The following is a 20,353-nucleotide window of genomic DNA, read 5'->3' as shown; positions in this document are numbered from 1 at the left end:
GCTTCACACAAAATGTCCTTCATGTTGTCCCAACACAGACCAATTACATTAACTTAATTGTTTTACAAATGTAAGTTGATTGAACATACAATGATTAAGTTGTCTCAAAAAAGCCCCTCAGGAATTGTGATGTAATATAAGTTGTTTGAACAAGCGGTAAAATAACTTTTTTGCAGTGTACACATATGTTTTTTTGAGTATATGCACATCTTCAAATGGCTGAAACATTCACAAATGGCTGAAAACCAAGGGGTGAAAACCGAAAATCTGATGAAATCCTAGGTGCCACGGTGGCTCAGTGGTTAGTATTGTCGCCTCACAACAAGTAGACATGCGCTATAGGTGAATTGGATGAACTAAATTGGCTGTAGTGTATGAGTGTGTGGGAAGGCAAGAGTGTATGGGTGTTTCCAAGTACTAGGTTGTGGCTGGAAAGACATCCACTGTGTAAAACATATGCCGGAATCAGGGCTTGACATAGTATTACAATTAGTTATTTCACATAATTTTCAGAGCTCAAAATGAAGGATTTACCAAATTTATCTTCAACCACACCAAACATAAACAATTAATTATTTCTTAGCCACAAATTTTAAATGTGTGAAAACAAGCAAAATAAAGCTGTTTACTATAGTTTTTATTTAACAAAACATATGCACAGTAATCTCTCCTGGCTAAAGCTCCCAGATCACCAGTTATTATCTGGGAAAATTCTTTCCAACCAGCCAAAGTGGCTAGTGGGAGTGTCTGTCTTACCTGCCATGGCTGAAATCTACCCGCATTTGTCTGGATTTAATGTAAAGCCCTGGCCGGAAGAGTTGGCGGTTCATTCCGCTGTGGCAACCTCTGATAAATAAGGCACTAAGCCGAAGGAAAATGAATGAATAATACTGAACAACTGTGATGACAGACTTCGGTTGAGGGATTTTAAATTGAACGAATTCACTCTGCTGGTTTGTCCATTAATGTCTATTATTTTGTCATTGCATGATCCGTTAAAACAAAATCACATGACTTTTTTAATGCACATGCTGGAATTTATCCGTTAAATGTGTTTCCATTGTAGTTTATGCGCATTGTTTTTCATCGGATAGAGAGTTTACCCTACTGAGTTACTGCGCACATGGTTTTAATGCACATTTTCAACATTTATGCACATCTTGGCATTTCCATTAAACATTTTTTATGCAATAATCCAAAATGTGCATAAAATAGGTAGATGGAAACGGCTATAAAAAAGCCTACACATTCACAAGTGGCTAAAAACCAAGTGGTAAAATCGAAGAATCTGATGAAGTCCTGCTATACAGATTTTAATCACACAAATTCCCTCACAACACACAATAACTACTTGAAAACAAGGGAAAGAATGTTAGCGAGAAGTAATGTGTGTATGTGTCACGGTTGATAGCGTGCGGCTAATAACCAGCTGTGTTGGAGAACATCAGCCTCCTGCTTTATTGAATGGAAAAAAACGATCACCGTTGTCAAAACTGATCCCTCAGTTACGATGAGTAAGACGGCAGGTCGTAATAGGCCACTGACTCACTCCCAAAACACAGCAGACGATGCCGTTTCCTCCATGCTGGAAAAACAGCACTTCTCCAATGCGAAACGCAGGACTAAAGGTCTCCAGGGTCGGCCACTATGCAATGTGACGCTGCCTGAAGTCGACAGCCCTAATTGTAAACATCTGAGAGGGCTTGTGATCTGTCACCGGGAGACTTTGCTGCTTGATGGCAATGTTGGTCTAAACGCCGTCTGTTAGCATCAGAGCTCTGTCAATCACGGAGCTAATTTTACATACGCTGAGGATGTTCGCAGCTACCGCCGTGGCCATCTGATGGAGCGGCCCTTATTTCATTCAAACAGATCTTTCCATTAGCTGGCCTGGATGTACTTTATTTATAATAGATTTTGTTGTCTTTTTTAACAACAGCGCACTGGTGCTCTGTACATAACCAGTTTTTAATTAAGGTAAATGTGTGTATATAAGCTCTGAGCTCATGTAATTTGAATAACTTGTCTAAAATGAGCTTTCAAGCCTGGTTTATACTCGACGCGTCCGCTAGTTCCCTTGAGGGCGCGTGGTGAATGTGACGTCATCGCAGAGTTTTCAGAGGTTCACTTCGGGTGCCGAAGACATGATTTCGGCTGGCGGAGCGCATGAGTTTGTCGAGTGAACAGGAGCGCACGGTGCCGCGTTTGATTTGAGTTGAATATGAAACACTCTGAAGAGATTTTGTCTGAAACAGTACGACTATACAGACATCTTTATGATCTGTGATCATAGGGATGACCAGATGATCAATAATACTTGGCTCGAAATTACAACAGCCGTGGGAAAGAATGAAAGTTTTTTTGTTAAATTCGGAAAAACCTGAGTGATAAGTTTGTTAAAGTCAAAAAAGGCCAAAGTGGAGATCCAGGTACACATTTACAGAATATGTTTTTCCACCGTTCATAGGATTAACACTAATGTATATGTTACAATTTGGAATTTAAAACAATTTAATAGTTACAAAACTAGTTAAGGAACAAATTATTTCTTCGATAACTGGAAAGGAATATTTGAACCTATCGGTTTATCAATATACTGATGGCCTGTTTTTCTGGGCTTCGTAAAGTTTTACAAACTAATTTCGAGAGGAGCACGTGAAATGATTGACTGCAGCTGGTCACCCATCTACAATCATTAGTTAGCCAATCAGATTAATCCATACTCATTATAAGTAGCCTAGCTAGAACTACTCCCTTACCTTCATTTTCCGAAGAAACCCCCTATCCACCCCTTCTCCTCCTTTCCTCCTTTACCACAGGGAGCACTCGAGAACCACCTGATCTCATACTCCCCTTACATGCTCTATTCACCTGGCGGAGCCCAGGGCTCAATTATCTCCAAGCTCAGGGTTCTCTCCCGGGACAGCATGCCAAACCTGCTAACATTTGTCAAACAATCTCTAAGTGTGAACTCTTGAAATTGGTGATAATGGTCAGGAATGTTGGACCAATATTGCCTTTTTAAGCATAAGAAACTAGCCAGACAGTAATGTGTGAATTGTGGAGCGGGTTAAATCTAAAACACATCTGTATTTTTTTTAGTAAGTGTACTTTTTTTTTTATTTTTTATTCTTGCCATAATAAAAACATATTTGTTGAGCAACTAATGTTTTGTTGTCATTAATATTTCAATAAACTTTAATAGGTAAAACAGTCCGAGATGTGAACAATAGCAAGTGATGCATCAAAGTTTATTTTAAAAAATCTTGAATGGTTCTAAAAATCCTTATAATCATTAAAATAATTAATAAAAATAATTCGTTTAAAAATATTGAATGATATTAATGATATTACGTAGTTCCGGAAACTTTCTACTACTCGGTTTATCCATCTGATTTTATGGTGGGTTTATTTTTACTGCTCCGTGTCGTTTTAAAGAATTCACAATGGCGAACACGTCAAGTATAAAAGCCTTGTCCGTTTCGTAAGGTGTGCGTGTAGTCGGCGGAGGTCCGCAATGCGGCACCAGGCGAAAGTATAAATCCAGCTTTAGGGGAAAGGAGAAAGGCATGAAGGGATGTGGGTATTTTTAAACTGATGCTCTTTTATGGTCCTGTGGTAATTATAAGTTTATTAATTGTATGCATGTCAGAGCTTAAAATTAATTATAATTCATTCAAATTATTCTTTGTATGGGAGTCGGTTGCTCTAACAAGAGGCTAAAGACGATGACCTCTTGCGTCAGCCACTAGAGCACCATTAGGGGTCAGAGGAGTAAGGTTTACCTGCATAGTACTTCACTAGCTGACCTCCATTACACTCACCCCCTAAACCTCACTCCCATCCCGAATGAGCCCCCAAGTGTAACCCACCAGTCCTACTGCACCCAATTCCGTTTTTGGATCGAACCGGTAATTGTAGTATGGGAGTTGGTTGTTCTAACAAGCAGGCTAAAGACCATGGCCTCTAGCGTCTGTCGCTAGAGCACCTTTAGAGGTCAGAGGAGTGAGGTTTACCTGCACAGCACTTCGCTAGCTGGCCACCGTTACACTCACCCCCCTAAACCTCACTCCCATCCCGGACAAGCCCCCACATGTAACAGAGGCTAGCTAGCAAAGTGCTATGCAGGTAAACCTCACTCCTCTGACCTCGTAATGTACCTAAATGTTTTAGTGCACTGTTTATACACAGTGCTCAGGATATACGAGTACACCTCTCACAACTCAGTCATTCATTCATTTTCTTTTCGGCTTAGTCCCTTTATTAATCTGGAGTCGCCACAGCGGAATGAACCACCAACTTATCCAGCGGATGCCCTTCCAGCTGCAACCCATCACTGGGAAACACATACACACTCATTCACACACACATACACTAAGGACAATTTAGCCTACCCAATTCACCTTTACCGCATGTCTTTGGACTGTGGGGGAAACCGGAGCACCCGAAAGAAACCCACGCGAACACAGGGAGAACATGCAAACTCCACACAGAAACGCCAACTGACCCAGCTGAGGCTCGAACCAGCGACCTTCTTGCTGTGAGGCGACAGCACTACCTACTACGCCACTGCGTCACCCCCCCCCCCCCCTCTCACTTCTTATTTAAATAATTTTCCATAAGATGCTGTACAATATTATATTTATGCGTATACATTAGATTAGTCAGAACTGAAGCCAAATCTGGAGCTAATCGAATAAAATAATTTATGATAACAGTCCAAAAATTTATGCCAGGTAAAAATATTCAATTAAAATATTAAAAAAGGGAAAAAAATCAAGATAATTAAAATATGTAACATTTTGTTGAAACTTTGTAGTATTATAATATTTTGCATGAATTTAAATGTATTTTCTTTCGATTTCTTAAGATGTTCGGTGACCAAAATATTGTTTTAATAAATAATCAGCACCTCCAAGTCCGAGGTCATGGTGCTCCACCAGAAAAAGGTGGTTTGCCATTTCCAGGTTGAAGGAAAGTCCTTACCCCCAAGTATTTTGGGGTTTTGTTCACAAGTGGAAAGGATGGAGCGTGAGATTGACAGGCGAATCATTGCAGTAGCAGCAGTAATGCGCTCGATGTACTGGCCCGTTGTGGAAAAGAAGGAGCTGAGCCGAAAGGCAAAGCTCTCGATTTACAGGTCAATCTACATTACTAATCTCACCTATGGTCATGAGCTTTGGGTCATGACCGAAAGGACAAGATCTCGGCGGCCGAAATGAGTTTCCTTCGCGGGGTGGTAGGGTGCACGCTTATAGATAGGGTGAAGAACTTTGTCACCCGGGAGGAACTCGAAGTAAAGCTGCTGCTCCTCCACATCAAGAGAAGTCAGTTGAGGTGGCTCAGACGCCTACCCAGGGAGGTGTTCCAGGCATGTCCCACTGGGAAGACCCAGGACGTGCTGAAGGGACTATGTCTCTCGGCTGGCCTGGGAATGCCTCGGGATCCCCCCGGAGGAGCTGCTGGAAGTGTCTGGGGAGAGGGAAGTCTGGGGTTCTCTCCTAAGACTGCTGCCCATGCAACCTGGCACCGGAAAAGCAGATAAAATTGAGATGATATGTTATATTATATTGTTATATTAGCTATATTTACTATATTCACTATATATTATATAGCTGTATTCAGCTATATTAGCTATATTTACTGAGAAATTGACAAAAATATTAATTTTCAAAATGGGGTGTACTCGTTTATGCTGAGCACTGTATATAATATGGCTTGTAGTTTTGTTTTGTTTTGTTTTTTTGCATTTCCATTACTTATTCACACCAACGCTGCATTTTCCCACCAAAAATACTGAGAAAACTGCAATATTATAAAATTGTATTTTTAAAAATATATATATTTAAATGTAATACATCTCTAAGATTTCATAAATCATTATCATATGCTAATTTGATGCTTAAAGAGACAGTTCACCTAAAAATGCTAATTCTTCCAGCATTTACTCACCCTTCATTTCTTCAAATCCTATTTGAGCTTCATCTGTCGAACACAAAAGAAGAGACTTTGAAGAATGCTGGTTGCTGGCACCCATTGACTTTTTATATTGTATTTTATTCCTATTATAGACATCAATGGTTGCCAACAACCAGCATTCTTCAAAATATCTATTTTTTTGTATTCAACAAAAGAAAGAAAGTCAAATAGCTTTAAAATCATGAGGGAAAAATGGTTGTGCAGCTCAAAATCTTTGTAAAAACTGTAATAAAGGCTAATACATAGAGTTTTTGAAATAGACAAACAACAGCAGTTATTTAAAATGGAAATCTTTTGGTGTTTTATAAACTTTTAATCAAATTTCTTCTCACATTTTGCTTCAATGAAATAGACTTGTAAGAATGACAAAGCATATCACACAGGATAATTAACTCCCATTAATTACCCATGACTCTTCCTCTTCCCCAGGAGAGTGACAGTCTGTGGTGGGATGCGTTTGCTACAGAGTTCTTTGAGGAAGATGCTACATTGACCCTCTCCTTCTGCTTGGAGGATGGACCAAAAAGATACAGTAAGATTCAAGCTTTTATCTTGTGCCGGTTTCAGCTTGTCTGCAAATATGCTTGATATTTTGACTAGGGAGTCTGGTGGTACTGATCCTAATCATGAAAAAAAAAATCTGTTAAATTAGCCTATTTTAGATCTTACTGACATGTATTGGTCATCCAGGTAAGATGCTTTAAGAAACTGCCACTGAATCTCACATTAAAAACCACCTTCTGGGTAATTTCAACATTGAAGCTTATTTCTACTATAGAATTTTATGAAAACAAAGGGTAATTACAAGGATTTATCTAAAAGTTTTCACACTTCAGAGAGTTAAGATCTCGTAATTTGAGCAATACATTTGTGATTATAAGATTTCAATCTAAAAAAAAGTGCTGGGTTGTCGTAACCCAACATTGGGTTAAATACAGTATGGCCAAATCCAACGTTGTGTTACACTGTTAATGATTTCCTGTAGAATATACAGTAACTTACTGGCAGCAGTTCACCAGTAACTTACTGTAAATCAAAAATAATACTGCAGAAATATTGTATTTACATTTACAGCACCATTTGTCTTGCTGTATATGTATTTATAATATTGTATATATTTACTGTAAAATATACAGTAATTTTCAAAGTGCAACATTAAAATACAGTAACATACTGCATAACTGTCTTACAATAAAATACAGGTCATATTACAGTTTAATACTGTGTAATTTACAAAAATTGGTAACAATGTTTTCAGGTTTTTTTTTATTAAACTTAAACTACAATTCTTATCCCAATGATTATAATTGGGTATGTCCATATTTGTCTAAAAGTTGAATTTTGGAAAAATACACCACATTTTTTAGAAGTGTATATTACATGGAAAAAAGTCTTTTTCGAAAATGTTATACTTTAAAATAGTTGGGTTCTGAGTTTATATCTTGCTATTCTGAAATTCTTCCTCTCAATTGTGAAATATAAATCATAAAATCTGAGATCAGAGTCTTTTAATTCAGTGGTTCCTAAAGTGGGGGTGGCGATAATGAGGGGGGTCATTTGGCGATTTTCAAAAATCAAATTAATTTTTTTTAACTGTTAGAATTACCCTATTTTATCCATAATCTACTGAAGAACAAAATAGTAGTTAATAGTAACATTGTTAACATTAATAATAAACATTAAAAAACAACATGCAAACAATAAGCCATCAGTCATCCTTTCGATTTTATTTTTGTGACCCCTGGGGTGATTACGTTATTCATAGCCGGCCCTCCCTATAAGCGAACTAAGTGGCAGCTTAGGGCCCCACAGCCACTAGGGGTCCCCCACAACCCGCTAGTTGTGCGAGCCGTTTCCTTGCTGAAATTGTTTGTATTTGCATTTTACAATTATAGTGACAGTGCTTTAGTACTTATTTATACATTTTCACTGAAAAGAAAATACATTTTAAAAATCATAATTTTATTGAAGTTGAAAATGTTTTCGTGTGAAGGTCATCTGATCAACAGGAATCTCACAGCATCTCATTTCTCATATGCGTTCGGTGTTCTCGTGGTTCGAGTTTGTTCTTCCAAGGTGACCTGCAAGACCGACTGGTCACCACAAGAACACGAATCCATGCACAGACACAGCCATGGCATTTGCTTCATCGCCTGCCCTGTTATATACCTGATTTATTTTGAAAATTGGGCCACGAAAATTAAACGAAAAGTTATCACAAGCACAAAATCATTTTTAGTATCGCTTTTAAGTGCTAATGATGATGTTAAAGGCATAATCTAATAGCACATATATCGAAAATAGGCATCTACTTATATGAAATCTTTTGTTGGTTTTACAGAACCGGTTTGTTTTTTGTTTTTTTGCCTAAATCACATTTTACTGAAATGCAATGCTGAAGTGTCTTTGACATATTTGGCACACTTGTAATATTTTTTTGCTGAGACATGTTTATAAAAGTTGTCCTAATTGAATTAATCATAGTTTAATATAATCTCTGGACCCTGCATCTCAAATGTACGGAACAGGGAAGGAGACTGAAGGGAATAATAAAGTTTGGGTATTAACATTAAGCCAGTATTTGTTGCTTCCCTTTCTCTTATGTTTTTTATATTAATACTTTTCATATTTATATCATTTGCTTATTGATTCTATTATTTATGGATCAGTCTTTGCATTAATGTTAATTGTTTTGTTGTTGTTGTTGTTGTTGTTGTTGTTGTTGTTGTTGTTGTTGTTGTTGTTGTTGTTGTTGTTGTTGTTGTTGTTGTTGTTGTTGTTGTTGTTGTTGAGTTTTAAGTTTGAGTTCAGAATGTATATTTTATTACTAAGTATTGCATTTAATTAATTATTGTTCAGCGTCGTCTCATTTCAGGGTTTTTGCTTTTGGAATAAAAAAAAAAACTAAACCTAGTATCTTTTATAGAATCTTCAATCTGTTTACCAAATGAATAGAATATATTTTTAACACTCCAGAATGAAGCAAAGTAGAATTCACTGCTCCCTTTATTAAAGATTGTTTAATTCTTCATTTTTGAAGCTGCTAGTTGACAAAAACAGTGCTGTTTTAAAATGTCCAAATCATTCAGACAGTTATTAGGTGAAAGAAATCAGCCTTTACTTTTCTGTTTCATTGATTATATTTAATAAGACATAAAATCATTGCAATGACAATACCCCACTATTTATAGCAAGGTAGGGCCCCAAAATTATTCTGCTTCGGGCCCCCAAATGTTCAGGGCCGGCCCTGGTTATATTAAAGACTCAGCAATAGCGTCAGATGCAGCACATTGATTTTATGGCACCAGGTTAAACTTTTTGACACCTTTACAGCACGCACATACTTTAAAAATAAAGCCATAACTGAAGATGGAGGATGGTCTCCGAGTGGCGTTCTTCAAAATTAAACAATGATTATACTTTGGCCTATTGGTATGTGTGCGCCGTTGTGTGCAAGATTTATATATTTACAACCACTTCAAAGAATATTGGGGGTCACGAGTCACTGGTATTGTTATTTTGGGGGTCCCAGGCTGAAAAGTTTGGGAACCCCTGTTTTAATTGCAAGATATAAACTCTGAAACTATAGGAAAAATATTTAAATTGTTCAATAAAGGCTGGCAATTACCTGATTGTTTTTTAATTCCACGGTGGGATCCAGCTTCCATAAGAACATTACTAAAAGAGCATTAGTTAGTTAACACATTTCTTAGGTTCATATTTAGGTACTGTTTAGTCTGCAGGTCCAACAGAATTTTAAAAATATGAATTATTAGATGTTTGCTTTCTTTGTTTGCTATATTTGCTTGAGCTGTGATAGCCTGACTTCTTTTTGTCGGGGCTTTTTTCTCTTCTGCACACTTTCTCTCTCTCTCACTCACTCTCTGTTGATTTGAGCTGTGTTGTCTGTCCTTATTGAGTTCTCTGCTTTTGGTTAGTCATGCAGAACACTCTGCCTGTTGCAAAGAGCGAGCGAGTCAAACATTCACTGAAGCCCCCCGCCCTTCCTGGGGGTCTTTGTAGTGCTGATAAATCCAGAAATATATACTTTTATTATGCAAAATGAATATGCCATTCGGCTGCGGGCAGCATTACAATAGCCTCAGCATGACAATTTATTTTTCTTCGTTTTGTGCAGTTTGAATCATTTTTAATTGAACGACGATGTAAAATTCAAGCCCTAAAATGTTTCATTTTTGTCGCTTAAAGTGCCTCATTATGCTATTTTAAAGGTTTGCCGTTCTCCTGCAGAAGGTTTACATCCATCCAAGGTCAAAATCTAATTGAATTTACTCATCATATACACTGCAGCATCAGCTCTTTTTTGCACAGTGGCTGAAATGGTTGGTTCAGGGATCCAGTTTCTCTAAACACTGACAGTAACAGTGATGTTGGTTTTATTGTATCTGTTTGAGCAGATGTTTTCATCTTTTTGGAAGTGCGTGCAAGAAAGAAATTATTTAAAAGTGTGGAAAATAGCTTATTTTAGATGTTTTCAACAACACAAACAACAATCTTTCTGACCTCAGATAGAAGTGCAGTGTTTGAGAATTTAAAGTTATTCACAGGTGGCCGATACAGAGTGATATTAGACCCTTTCACACATACAGACCTTCCTGGAAAATTGCCGATAATTTTCCGGAACGGAATTATGTGTAAACAGGCCCTTTTTGAAAATATCGGTAAATTCGTTCTGGCAATTTTCCAGAAACAGAAGTAGTAACATTAACAGTAATTTGCCGGAATGTGTGAACGTAGAAGGAAGACTGCCAGAAAGAGTGCATTCACGTCTAGAACGCGCTGATGTGTGACATCTACTCCAGCCAATCAGAACATTGACACATTCACATCCGCGCTGTTTATGAAAATAAAAGCCTTTGAATATTTTTCCAGACACTTTTAGCTGCTAGATGTTAGTCAGATAACATTTCTATGTTCCTCCTTAATTATTGATCATAAAAAATTATCAATAAAATGCTTATGGTAAACCGCTGTTAGTTTACCTTCAAGCTCTGCTTCAGTTGCTTGACGTGTGTGCACGTGAAGTGCTCCGGTGAGCGTGCTTCCTCCATATGTTTTCATCGAAATTATTCACAATACTTATCCATCCGCAGAATTAGTGATGTAGTCAGATGTGTAAACATTTAGCTGCGGTTCGCGCTTCTGCCTTTGAATATCTCTGGGATAAAGCAGCTGCATGAATGCTAAAGCTTTAAATAAAAGTAAAACCATAAAATAAAGGCCGACCCCTTGAATATTTACAAATAAGCGCAGCCATTCAGAGGTCATTTCTGGTTAATGATGTCAGAATTTACCGGTATTTTGGAAGGGATGTGTGTATGGTCTTTTCTGGAAAATTCAGGAACGTCCTATATCACTGTGTAAAAGGGGCTATTGTGTAGATGTGTTACACACCTACACAGGTTTAAGACAGGCTGGATTTACTGATGACTCATTTCAGGCATTTCAGGATCACTTTGAGTACTTTTGGGAGACAGTAACTCCATTTATCATGCGTTTTTATAACTCTGAATCTGTATCTCATTTCTGGCACCACTACTGTCCGGCAGATGTCACATTTTGAAGCAGCCTTTAATGCTGAAATTAAATACGGTGTGTTTTCCATTAAGACAACCCAGATTGCTGAAATATAATTGGACAAACTGGCAGTGGGCTGATTATAAAGTACAAACCATAGACAGACATACTGACAAGAAACTCATATTTTCAAGACTTTAACATTGTTTTTCAGATAGCCAAGTATGTTCACTTAGAATGTTTTTTAACTATCTGCAGAACATATTATGGTACTAAATGCATCCAATATGATAATAAATGTCACATGAAAGTATTTTCAAACTCACATTGAAAAAAGCACATAATCATTACCTGAGGTTAGCGTTAGTAGTTTATACTGTTGTTCAGCTGCGAGAAAGAGATACCATTTCTAAAATAGAAATTTCAGGTGAAGTCCTTTACCATGTTGGTGTCCTTAATCTGGCAACAAATCATCGTAATCAAGTAATCGAAGGGGGGGCCAGGCGAAAAAGTGTTTTGTATTTGAACTGCAATACCTACTTTAGCCACTGGGTGTCAATATTACATACTGCACCTTTAAAGAGCCCCTATTATACATTAAAAAGGGTCATATTTTGGTTTTAAGGGTCTCCAACAACAGGCTGATATGAATGTAAGGTCAAAAAACACTTTCATTGTCTTATAATTTGCATTTATTTTTACCTAATTATCCCAGCAACTCCCATATGATTCGTTCACTGATTCATTTTTTCCCAAACCCCTCCTTAGCGCGAAGCTAATCTGCGCTGATTGGACCGATGACAGCCTGTTGCGATTAGTCGACTGCGTTCGGCGCGAGACAGAATGAAATGCTCAGCACGGCTTATCAACAATATTGAAGTAGTCAGAGTGTATGTGTTAGCATACCTGCCAACACGCTTTTGAATCTGTAAACAAAGCGGCACGTGTCGCGTTTTCAACGTAGTTTTAGACGCAATATGAGAATATAAAGAGTTAACCAGATACACTACAAGCGGTTACAAGTAACAAAACACAATTAAATACATAATTTGCAAGCTAGAGAAAGCAAGGAGGCAACCATTTTAATCACACTTAAGTTACTTACACTTAACTGGTCCATGATCCACTGATCCATGTACTGATAAAGTTCCTGTCAAGCTCTGATAAGGTCTCATGCATCAATAGTCTTTTCTGATCCTTTCTTTAACAAACGGCTGTCGAATCCCCTGTTGTAAGCGTGTTGATTCCAGAAGCACTTGAACAGCACAAGGCTGGGCTATAATGCTGAGGTATTTTTGCACAAATAAACCTCAATCACTGACTATTCAGTTTCATATTTGGGTAGAGAAAATAACACTAACTTTCCCTCACACTTCCAATAATATCCAGCTGAGCACAGTGTCTACACAACATGATTCAGCCGGGGTCTGCTACAGTGTTTGTCTTCTTCTTTTTTTTGCTACTGTGTTTATGGGCGGGGTCACAGGTTTCAATTTTCCCGGGTTTGCACATGTAACAATTGGACGGGGCTTAAGTTTTGTATTCCACGTCATGCTGAAACGGCTAAAGACTTGTTATTAAGATGATTCATTTGAAGCACTATGAGTCGACTCTTTTATAAATGAATCAATGGTTTTAAACACTGTCTACTTTCCGATTTAAGCCTTAGCTGGATAATTCACTTCACTTAGAGCTGTGTTACACACTACATGGAAGGTCATGGGGGGGGGGGGGGGATCAAGCGTTAATTAGGGGTTTCAAACCTCTCTGTATTTTGCATCCTGCCTTTCCCAATGCAATAAATGACAGTCACTATAGTTTCAAGTGCCTTTTCTTATGTTAATTATGCATTGCACCTTGTAATATTTTGTAATCCTCACATAAAGCGTTTAAAAGAGCAGGAGCTTGCATCGGCTCCGGAGGCCCATAGGGAAGCAATCCCCCATATCGATTGAGGAGGAGTTGAGTCCGTCTCCAGTGACAGCTCATCTTTAGTCTTCAGAAATGACTCCTCTTAGTTTCAGCCACAAACACACACCCTCACTCCATCACTGTCACTCACACACACACAAACGCTGCATACTGTGTGTGTGTGCGCTCGGACTCTTTATACATTCCTCAATCCTCACTTCACCAAACATCATTAAGGATTTGCTGCAGCGGTATCGCCTCGCATCAGTATTCTCGCTTTATTCTTGCTCGTCTTTGTATGACATGTTTACAGTAATCACTGTTCGGCTTCCACTGAGTAACTCATTCCTCGCCTTTACATTTTCAAGACATCAGATCAAAGATAATCTAATCCACTTTTTGTCCTGATTTAATGCGTTTACCTGTTTATGAATTATTTATCGGAAGTAAGGTCATATCACACACATCCTGTGTCGCATTTTTAAGGCTATATCTGGAGCGCTGTGGCCAGATGTTTCAAATGAAGTCCGCTAATCTGTATAATTGATTTAATGTCCTAGGTAACCTTGATGGAACCTTTAAGGTGACCTACAGGTAAACCAAGAAAACTTAAATTAATATGTACATTTATATATTTGGTAAGTAGTAGGGTTCCACAGGATTCATTCATGTTGTCCCAACACAAATCGATTAAGTTAACCCTCTGGGGTCTGAGTTTATTTTATTGCCCCTGAGGTGTTTTGACATGCCCTGACATTTTTGCTTATTTCAGCTACTTATTACATAGTATTGACCAACATGTATTTTTTTGTATTCAGCACAAGCTGTGCTACAATAGTGTGTGAGGAAAATTGATGTAGATGCTTGTATTTAAAAAAAAAACTATTTTATGCATGGTTTGTAGGTTTTGGAGAAAAAAAGTAGCTAAAATAAGGTCCAAAAACCCTCACTGAATGGGCCTGACTTTTGAGTAATCAGTTTTGCTAGAATATTTACTTCCCAATTATGTGAAAATTATTATGTTCTCTCATTCAAAGAAAACATTACAATGATTTACATTTTGTAAATTCAGGTTATGAGTCAGAATACTGTATATGTGGGAGGCACAATGGTCACGAATAATTAATAAAAACACCAACATGAGCGAGTGTGCCTGAATCCCGTGAAAGAGAAACAAAAGACACTTCCCCACTGGATAATGTTCACCCATCAATGTAACAAATTGAAGTGAATTAAATATGAAACAATTAAGTTGTCGCTAAAAAAATCTCTAGAATTGGGTTGTTTAAGCTCTCTTTATATAAGTACTTTAAAGAGCAACAGTGTAATAATCAGGATAATGTACAAACTACTGAACTACATAAAGTTCTAAATTTGTATCATACTGCAGATATAGCTTTTTACTGTTTCATAAATATTAAGTTTCAAAAACGCCTTTTCATGGTTCTCTTATTTAAATGTATATTTCTGCTTATTTTCTCTACACACTCAAAAACATAACTCATTGGATGAACTCAATTTAATTGAGGGCATGATTTCCATCCAATAAATTTGTTTAGCACCAACTAAAAACAAAACTATTAACACAATTAAATACAATTGAGTTAGTCCAACTATTATGTGTCATCCATTTCAATGTCTCTTGGTTTTAGTTGAAGTTTTCCTAAATGACTAAAAAACTAAAAGAGCCATTTTTAAGCATATTTCATGAGTTACATACACAGCTGATTGAGACTGATCTCAGAACTGATTTTAGGACAGTTATTGCTCACTGAGCAAAGCAACAAACTGCATTTTTGCTAATGAAGCTGCCAACACCCAAAGCATGGGTGCTTCTGCAAGGTGCTAATCTCAAAACTCAAAGCATTACATGAAAATCATCTAAATCTTCAAACTAAAGTGAGGGTTAAACTCCAACAAATCTTTCTATTAACTTTAAACACCTAAGATTACTTTTATTGTCCACATTTTCCTCTCTTAATTCAATCCCACGGAAAACATGCTGGGAACCACAAATCCCTTAACCAGGTAGTTGGACCAACACAATTCCTTCATGTTGTCCCAACACAAAGCACTTAAGTTAACTTAATGGTTTACAAATTTAAGTGCACTGAACATAAAACAAATAAATTGGCCAAAGAAATTACAAGAATTGTGTTGTTTCAGCTTATTTTAAACAGGTAGTTTGAACCAGCAGCAGTAATAATTTTTGTGTAACTTTTGCTGCTTATTTAACTTCTTATTAAGCTACTTGTATAAAATGAGCTGAAACAACACACATATTAAGTTTTTTGTAGACAACGTAATTGCTTTATATTCAATAAACTTTCATTTGTAAACCATTAAGTTAACTTAAGCGTTTTGTGTTGACATATGTTGGGCCATTTTTTACAGTGTATTTTTAGGCTGAAATTATAATTCAACTCTCTTCAACATTTACTTAATAAAATCTGTTTTAGACAACCTCAAGGATTTCGTTTAATATCTATTTAATTATAATTAATGTTTATTGTATGGGTGAGTGATGTTAATTGTGTTTATTAATAATTTTGGCTTGTTTTAAACCAGCAAACATACCGGCACATGCTATATTTTTATGTTTTATATTGCTTTATTAAATATAAAAGCTTAACTACTACTATAGTTATTATATGGTGAATTTCGAAAACGAAACTTTTCAAACCACCTCCAAACATTAAAAATATCTCCTGCAAGCAGAAAAACAAGAGCCATGGAAGTTTAAGAGACAAGGACTTTGCACTTATGTACACAAGCATGTACGATATAAGATGTGGGCGTTATTTCACCGCAGTAACCATTGTGGATGGATGGATAATGGATGGATTATTGAAATGCATTAGTTTAAATGGCTTCACTTTCTCCATCTCTTTACTCTTTCTCTCAATCTCACTCTGAAGCTTTGCTTTGTATTGCTCTCTTAGTTGACTCGCATTTCTCTAGCTAAATAAATGAAAGATTCACATCTCTGTTGTGTATTTCTCTTCCGATATGTTTGTTTTTAATATTATTTTGATATATTTTGATATATATAATTCATGTATATATTTTAATAGTAATATATTTGCAAATTTATTATACTGTATGTAAAATGTTTTGCCCAATATTTTTATGCTAGAAGCATTATTATCTCACTATAGTGTTAGTTTACATCAGCCTCCATTGAAATCCATTGAAAATCATCAGTTTCAATGTAAACCAGAGTACATTTTCCCACACAGGCTTATTGTAAAAATGTAGCCCTGTATGCATTTCTGGAGGTCATGAATTATGTTGCAAGAGCTACATATGGCTGCATTTAGTCTTTAAAACAAACGCTGCAGGGTGGTATGACACCACAGACGATTTCTGTTTCTTTTCACATTACCAGTTGACTGCTTACCTACATGTTGACGGCTTATCAGTTTGTTTAGTTGCTCGCCATGTTCGTTGGCGGACTTGAGATGCAGAAAGGAGTTGACCACGACGACGGGGTTTGAGTTCGGCAAAGAACAGTTTTAGAAAGCAGGTAAAATGAAAACAAAAGGCAAAAAATAAAATAAGCAAGTAGATATCAGGGGGAGAATGTGGTAAGATCTGAAAAATCATAAGATAAAATGAATAAAATAAGATCTGGTAAAAAATCAGGCAACCTGGGACGTATTTCTCGCTCTCCAGAAATGTAGACTGGGGTACTTATCTATAAAGAGTCTGGGTTGCACGGAACACATGTGATATGTAGAGTCGCTGCTAGAAAGAAAGAACTTAAAACATTTGGACACAAAAAGTTATGATGTTTTTAAATGTAGCAAAGATTATTTGTATTTTATTATTTATTTGATTTGAACAAAAAAAGTTTTCCTTACTTTCTGTTTCTAGTCCAAATATCTATGATTCAAAGCGAAAATAAGATTATTTTGAGAGTTCACACTTGGCTGATGATTGATAACAAACCATGTTTGCCGTCCCTGGAATCAGCCCTGAGCTCTGAAGATCCTTGAGCCTGGGGCTCCCTTCCGTTTCATCGGGAGAGAGTGGAGTCTGAGCTCAGGTAGATCTTGAGAGCTCCCCTGAATTCATTCTTTGAGACTGTTCTTTGATTATTAGAGTTAATGCATTAAAGCTTAGTACTAAATGCTCATATACGGTGCAAATTTGGTTTATTCACTCCACTTATACCACATGTCTTTGGATTGTGGGAGGAAACCGAAGGACCTGGGGGAAAAAAACATGCAAGCATAGGGCAAACATGTATACTTTGCATAGAAATGCCAGCTAGCCGAGCTGGAACTCGAACCAGCGACATTCTTGCTGTGATGCAAGAGTGCTAACCACTGAGCCACCGTGCCACCCTATGCTGGATTAATCTAGGAAAGAAGGGGAGGAGTAAGGGTGGATGGGGGGTTTCCTCAAGACGAACATGGCTAAGGTGAGAAAATCTGGTTATTTATTGTGTTTTTGGGTCTCTTTGATTGGTAAATCATGTAATAGCTAAAGAGGGACCAGCTGTGGTCAATCATAAGCACGGGATGCTCTCGAAATTACAGAATTTTGCTTGTTTAATGGAAAACCTTTAATTTTTCTTCTGAAGGTGAAACAAATTAATATTTTTACTTGATCTGAGAATTATTCAATATTTGGTCTAGAAACGAGAAACAGTGTAAGAAAAGCATTTAATTTTTTTTTTTTTTTGCATTGTGATTATTCAGTTTCTGTACCTGAAAACCTGAAAAGAGCTATTAAAAAATAAATAAATATCAGTTTTTTCCAATATCATGCAGCCCCACTTTATACAACCCAGCCTCATTATTGATACGCACCCTTGTATACATTTCTGGAGAGCACGAAATACATCCCAGGAGGCAGTTTTTGTTTTCGAGAATCTGCCAGAGGCTGCTGTGTATGCTTTTTGAGATTTCAAATTTCTCTCGCCAGTGTCATATACTCCAGCTATTTTTACTTAAATCCACCAATCAGCCGCTGTCAACTGGCTGACCCACTCACTTCCCCACACCCAACCAATAGTGTCTTCGAAAGCACCAACTAACCCGATCACCACCTTCCCAAACCCAAGCGATAGTATTTTCAAAAGCAATCCAGAAAATGTCCTCGCGGCCACCTGATTTTACCACGTTTTCAGATTTACCACGTTCTTACCCTGTTATTCACTTGTTTATTTTAATTTTTGCCTTTTGTTTTTATTTTACCTGCTTTCTGGAACCGTTCTTCACCGAACTTGATCATTGTTGTCTCGGTCAGCTGGCAACCAAACCTTCCATACGGACGTAAGCGGTCAGCTGGTAGTGTGAAAAGAAACAGAAGCCATCAACAGCATCATACCGCTTCGAGTGTTTATTTTAAAGATGAAATACAGCCATATGTAGCTCTGGCTACATAATTCGCGCTCTCCAGAAATGTATACAGATCTACGTTGACACAATAAGTCTGCGTTGACTTCTGTTAACATGCTGTACTCGAATGTATTCTAAAGACAGCTCAACTTTAAAATCATTTAAAAAGCTGAAGAAAGAAACTGAACGGAACTGCAGCACCCAAACCTAAACACATTACCAATACTAGAAGCTGTTTCTGTTTCATTAGCTGATTCCTGAATTATTGTGAAGTGCTTTAGTTCAGTATGTTCTTCGCATCTCTCCTCGTGGATGTTATTATTTGGTGGAATAATTAATATCTGAAGTGAAACGGCGTTCTTGTTTTGGGTTGAAGCAAGGCAAGTTTCAAAGCGTGATGCAATGCTCTGCAACTGCCACACTCCAGAAACTTCCACCGCTGAACCGAAGCTCTTCATCAGACAATAACAAACAAACCAAAGATGAATTTATTAGCGGATTTCGATGGAAATGCGCTGGAATGTGCTCAGCTTTTTTTTGTTGTTGCTGTTTGATGGCATATGCATCAGTGATTCAGTGTGAGTTCAGGCTACCAAACTGGGGATTAGACTCATTAATCAGATTCAAGCTGAGCCATAACTAAGAAGCTCCAGTACAATTTCACTGATAAGGATAGAAGCAAATGAACATTTATAGACAGAAGAATCAGTGTCTGTTTCGAGTGTCTGTTTGTATTCTGCTCATGCTATATTGGAAAATGTAGCACAGAAGCAACCATGTATGAATCATCACTGAATCGCTTTTTTGAACATGAATCATTTAATGAATCAGTATACCACACTGGCTTTGTGATTCATATCATCTCAATGACACTGAATGAATATTTTGAAGTGTTTTCCAGGAAAATAAAAGAAGAATGGACGGCATGGTGGCTCAGTGGTTAGCACTGTTGCCTCACAACAAGAAGGTCACTGGTTCAAGTCCCGGCTGGGCCAGTTGGCATTTCTGTCTGGAGTTTGCATGTTCTCCCCGTGTTGGCGTGGGTTTCCTCCGGGTGCTTCGGCTTCCCCCACAGTCCAAAGACATGCGCATGTTCATTCCACTGTGGCAACCTCTGAAAAAGAGAATAAGCCATAGGAAAATAAATGAATAAAAGCAAAACACTTGGCAGCACAAACAAAATGCAGTAACATAGAGAATTGTTTGGACATAATTATCTAAAGTATTGTATGTTAATGTATCATGTTGCACTACCATTTTACTTGCTAGACCAAGGTAGACTTCTTTTCAAACTGTCATTGGTTACTTTGATGAGGGTTTGTCACTCATTGGCTATGTTTCAATCCAAAGGAGCCAATTAGGTTTATGCTCAAAAACCAGAATATCACATAAAACATTTGCTGGTGTGTCTATTAACATCATGCTTTAGTAACGCACCCCAGTTTCGACAGAAATTATACTGCAAATATGTTTCAATTGCAGTTCATGCACATTTTTACTCTTATGTGATACAAAGTTTTCTCAGTCATGCGAAATGAATGTGCATCTTGACATTACTATTAAGCTGTTTTTTTATG

At 37.3% G+C, this 20,353-nt stretch overlaps 1 protein-coding gene across 2 annotated transcripts in view; it reads left to right on the top strand.

Annotated features, from left to right (window-relative positions):
• Nucleotides 1-20,353, top strand: part of ldb2a (LIM domain binding 2a) — a 136,402-nt gene that overhangs the window by 29,098 nt on the left and 86,951 nt on the right. For both annotated transcript variants that reach the window (XM_056472535.1, XM_056472534.1), the window contains exon 2: nucleotides 6,409-6,511. In XM_056472535.1, the coding sequence (XP_056328510.1) occupies nucleotides 6,409-6,511 (103 nt within the window). The remainder of the gene's footprint in view (nucleotides 1-6,408; nucleotides 6,512-20,353) is intronic.

The sequence above is a fragment of the Danio aesculapii genome, chromosome 14 (genome assembly GCF_903798145.1).
Source record: "Danio aesculapii chromosome 14, fDanAes4.1, whole genome shotgun sequence".
Classification (NCBI taxonomy): domain Eukaryota; kingdom Metazoa; phylum Chordata; class Actinopteri; order Cypriniformes; family Danionidae; genus Danio; species Danio aesculapii.
This window is presented reverse-complemented; position numbering and strand designations above follow the sequence as displayed.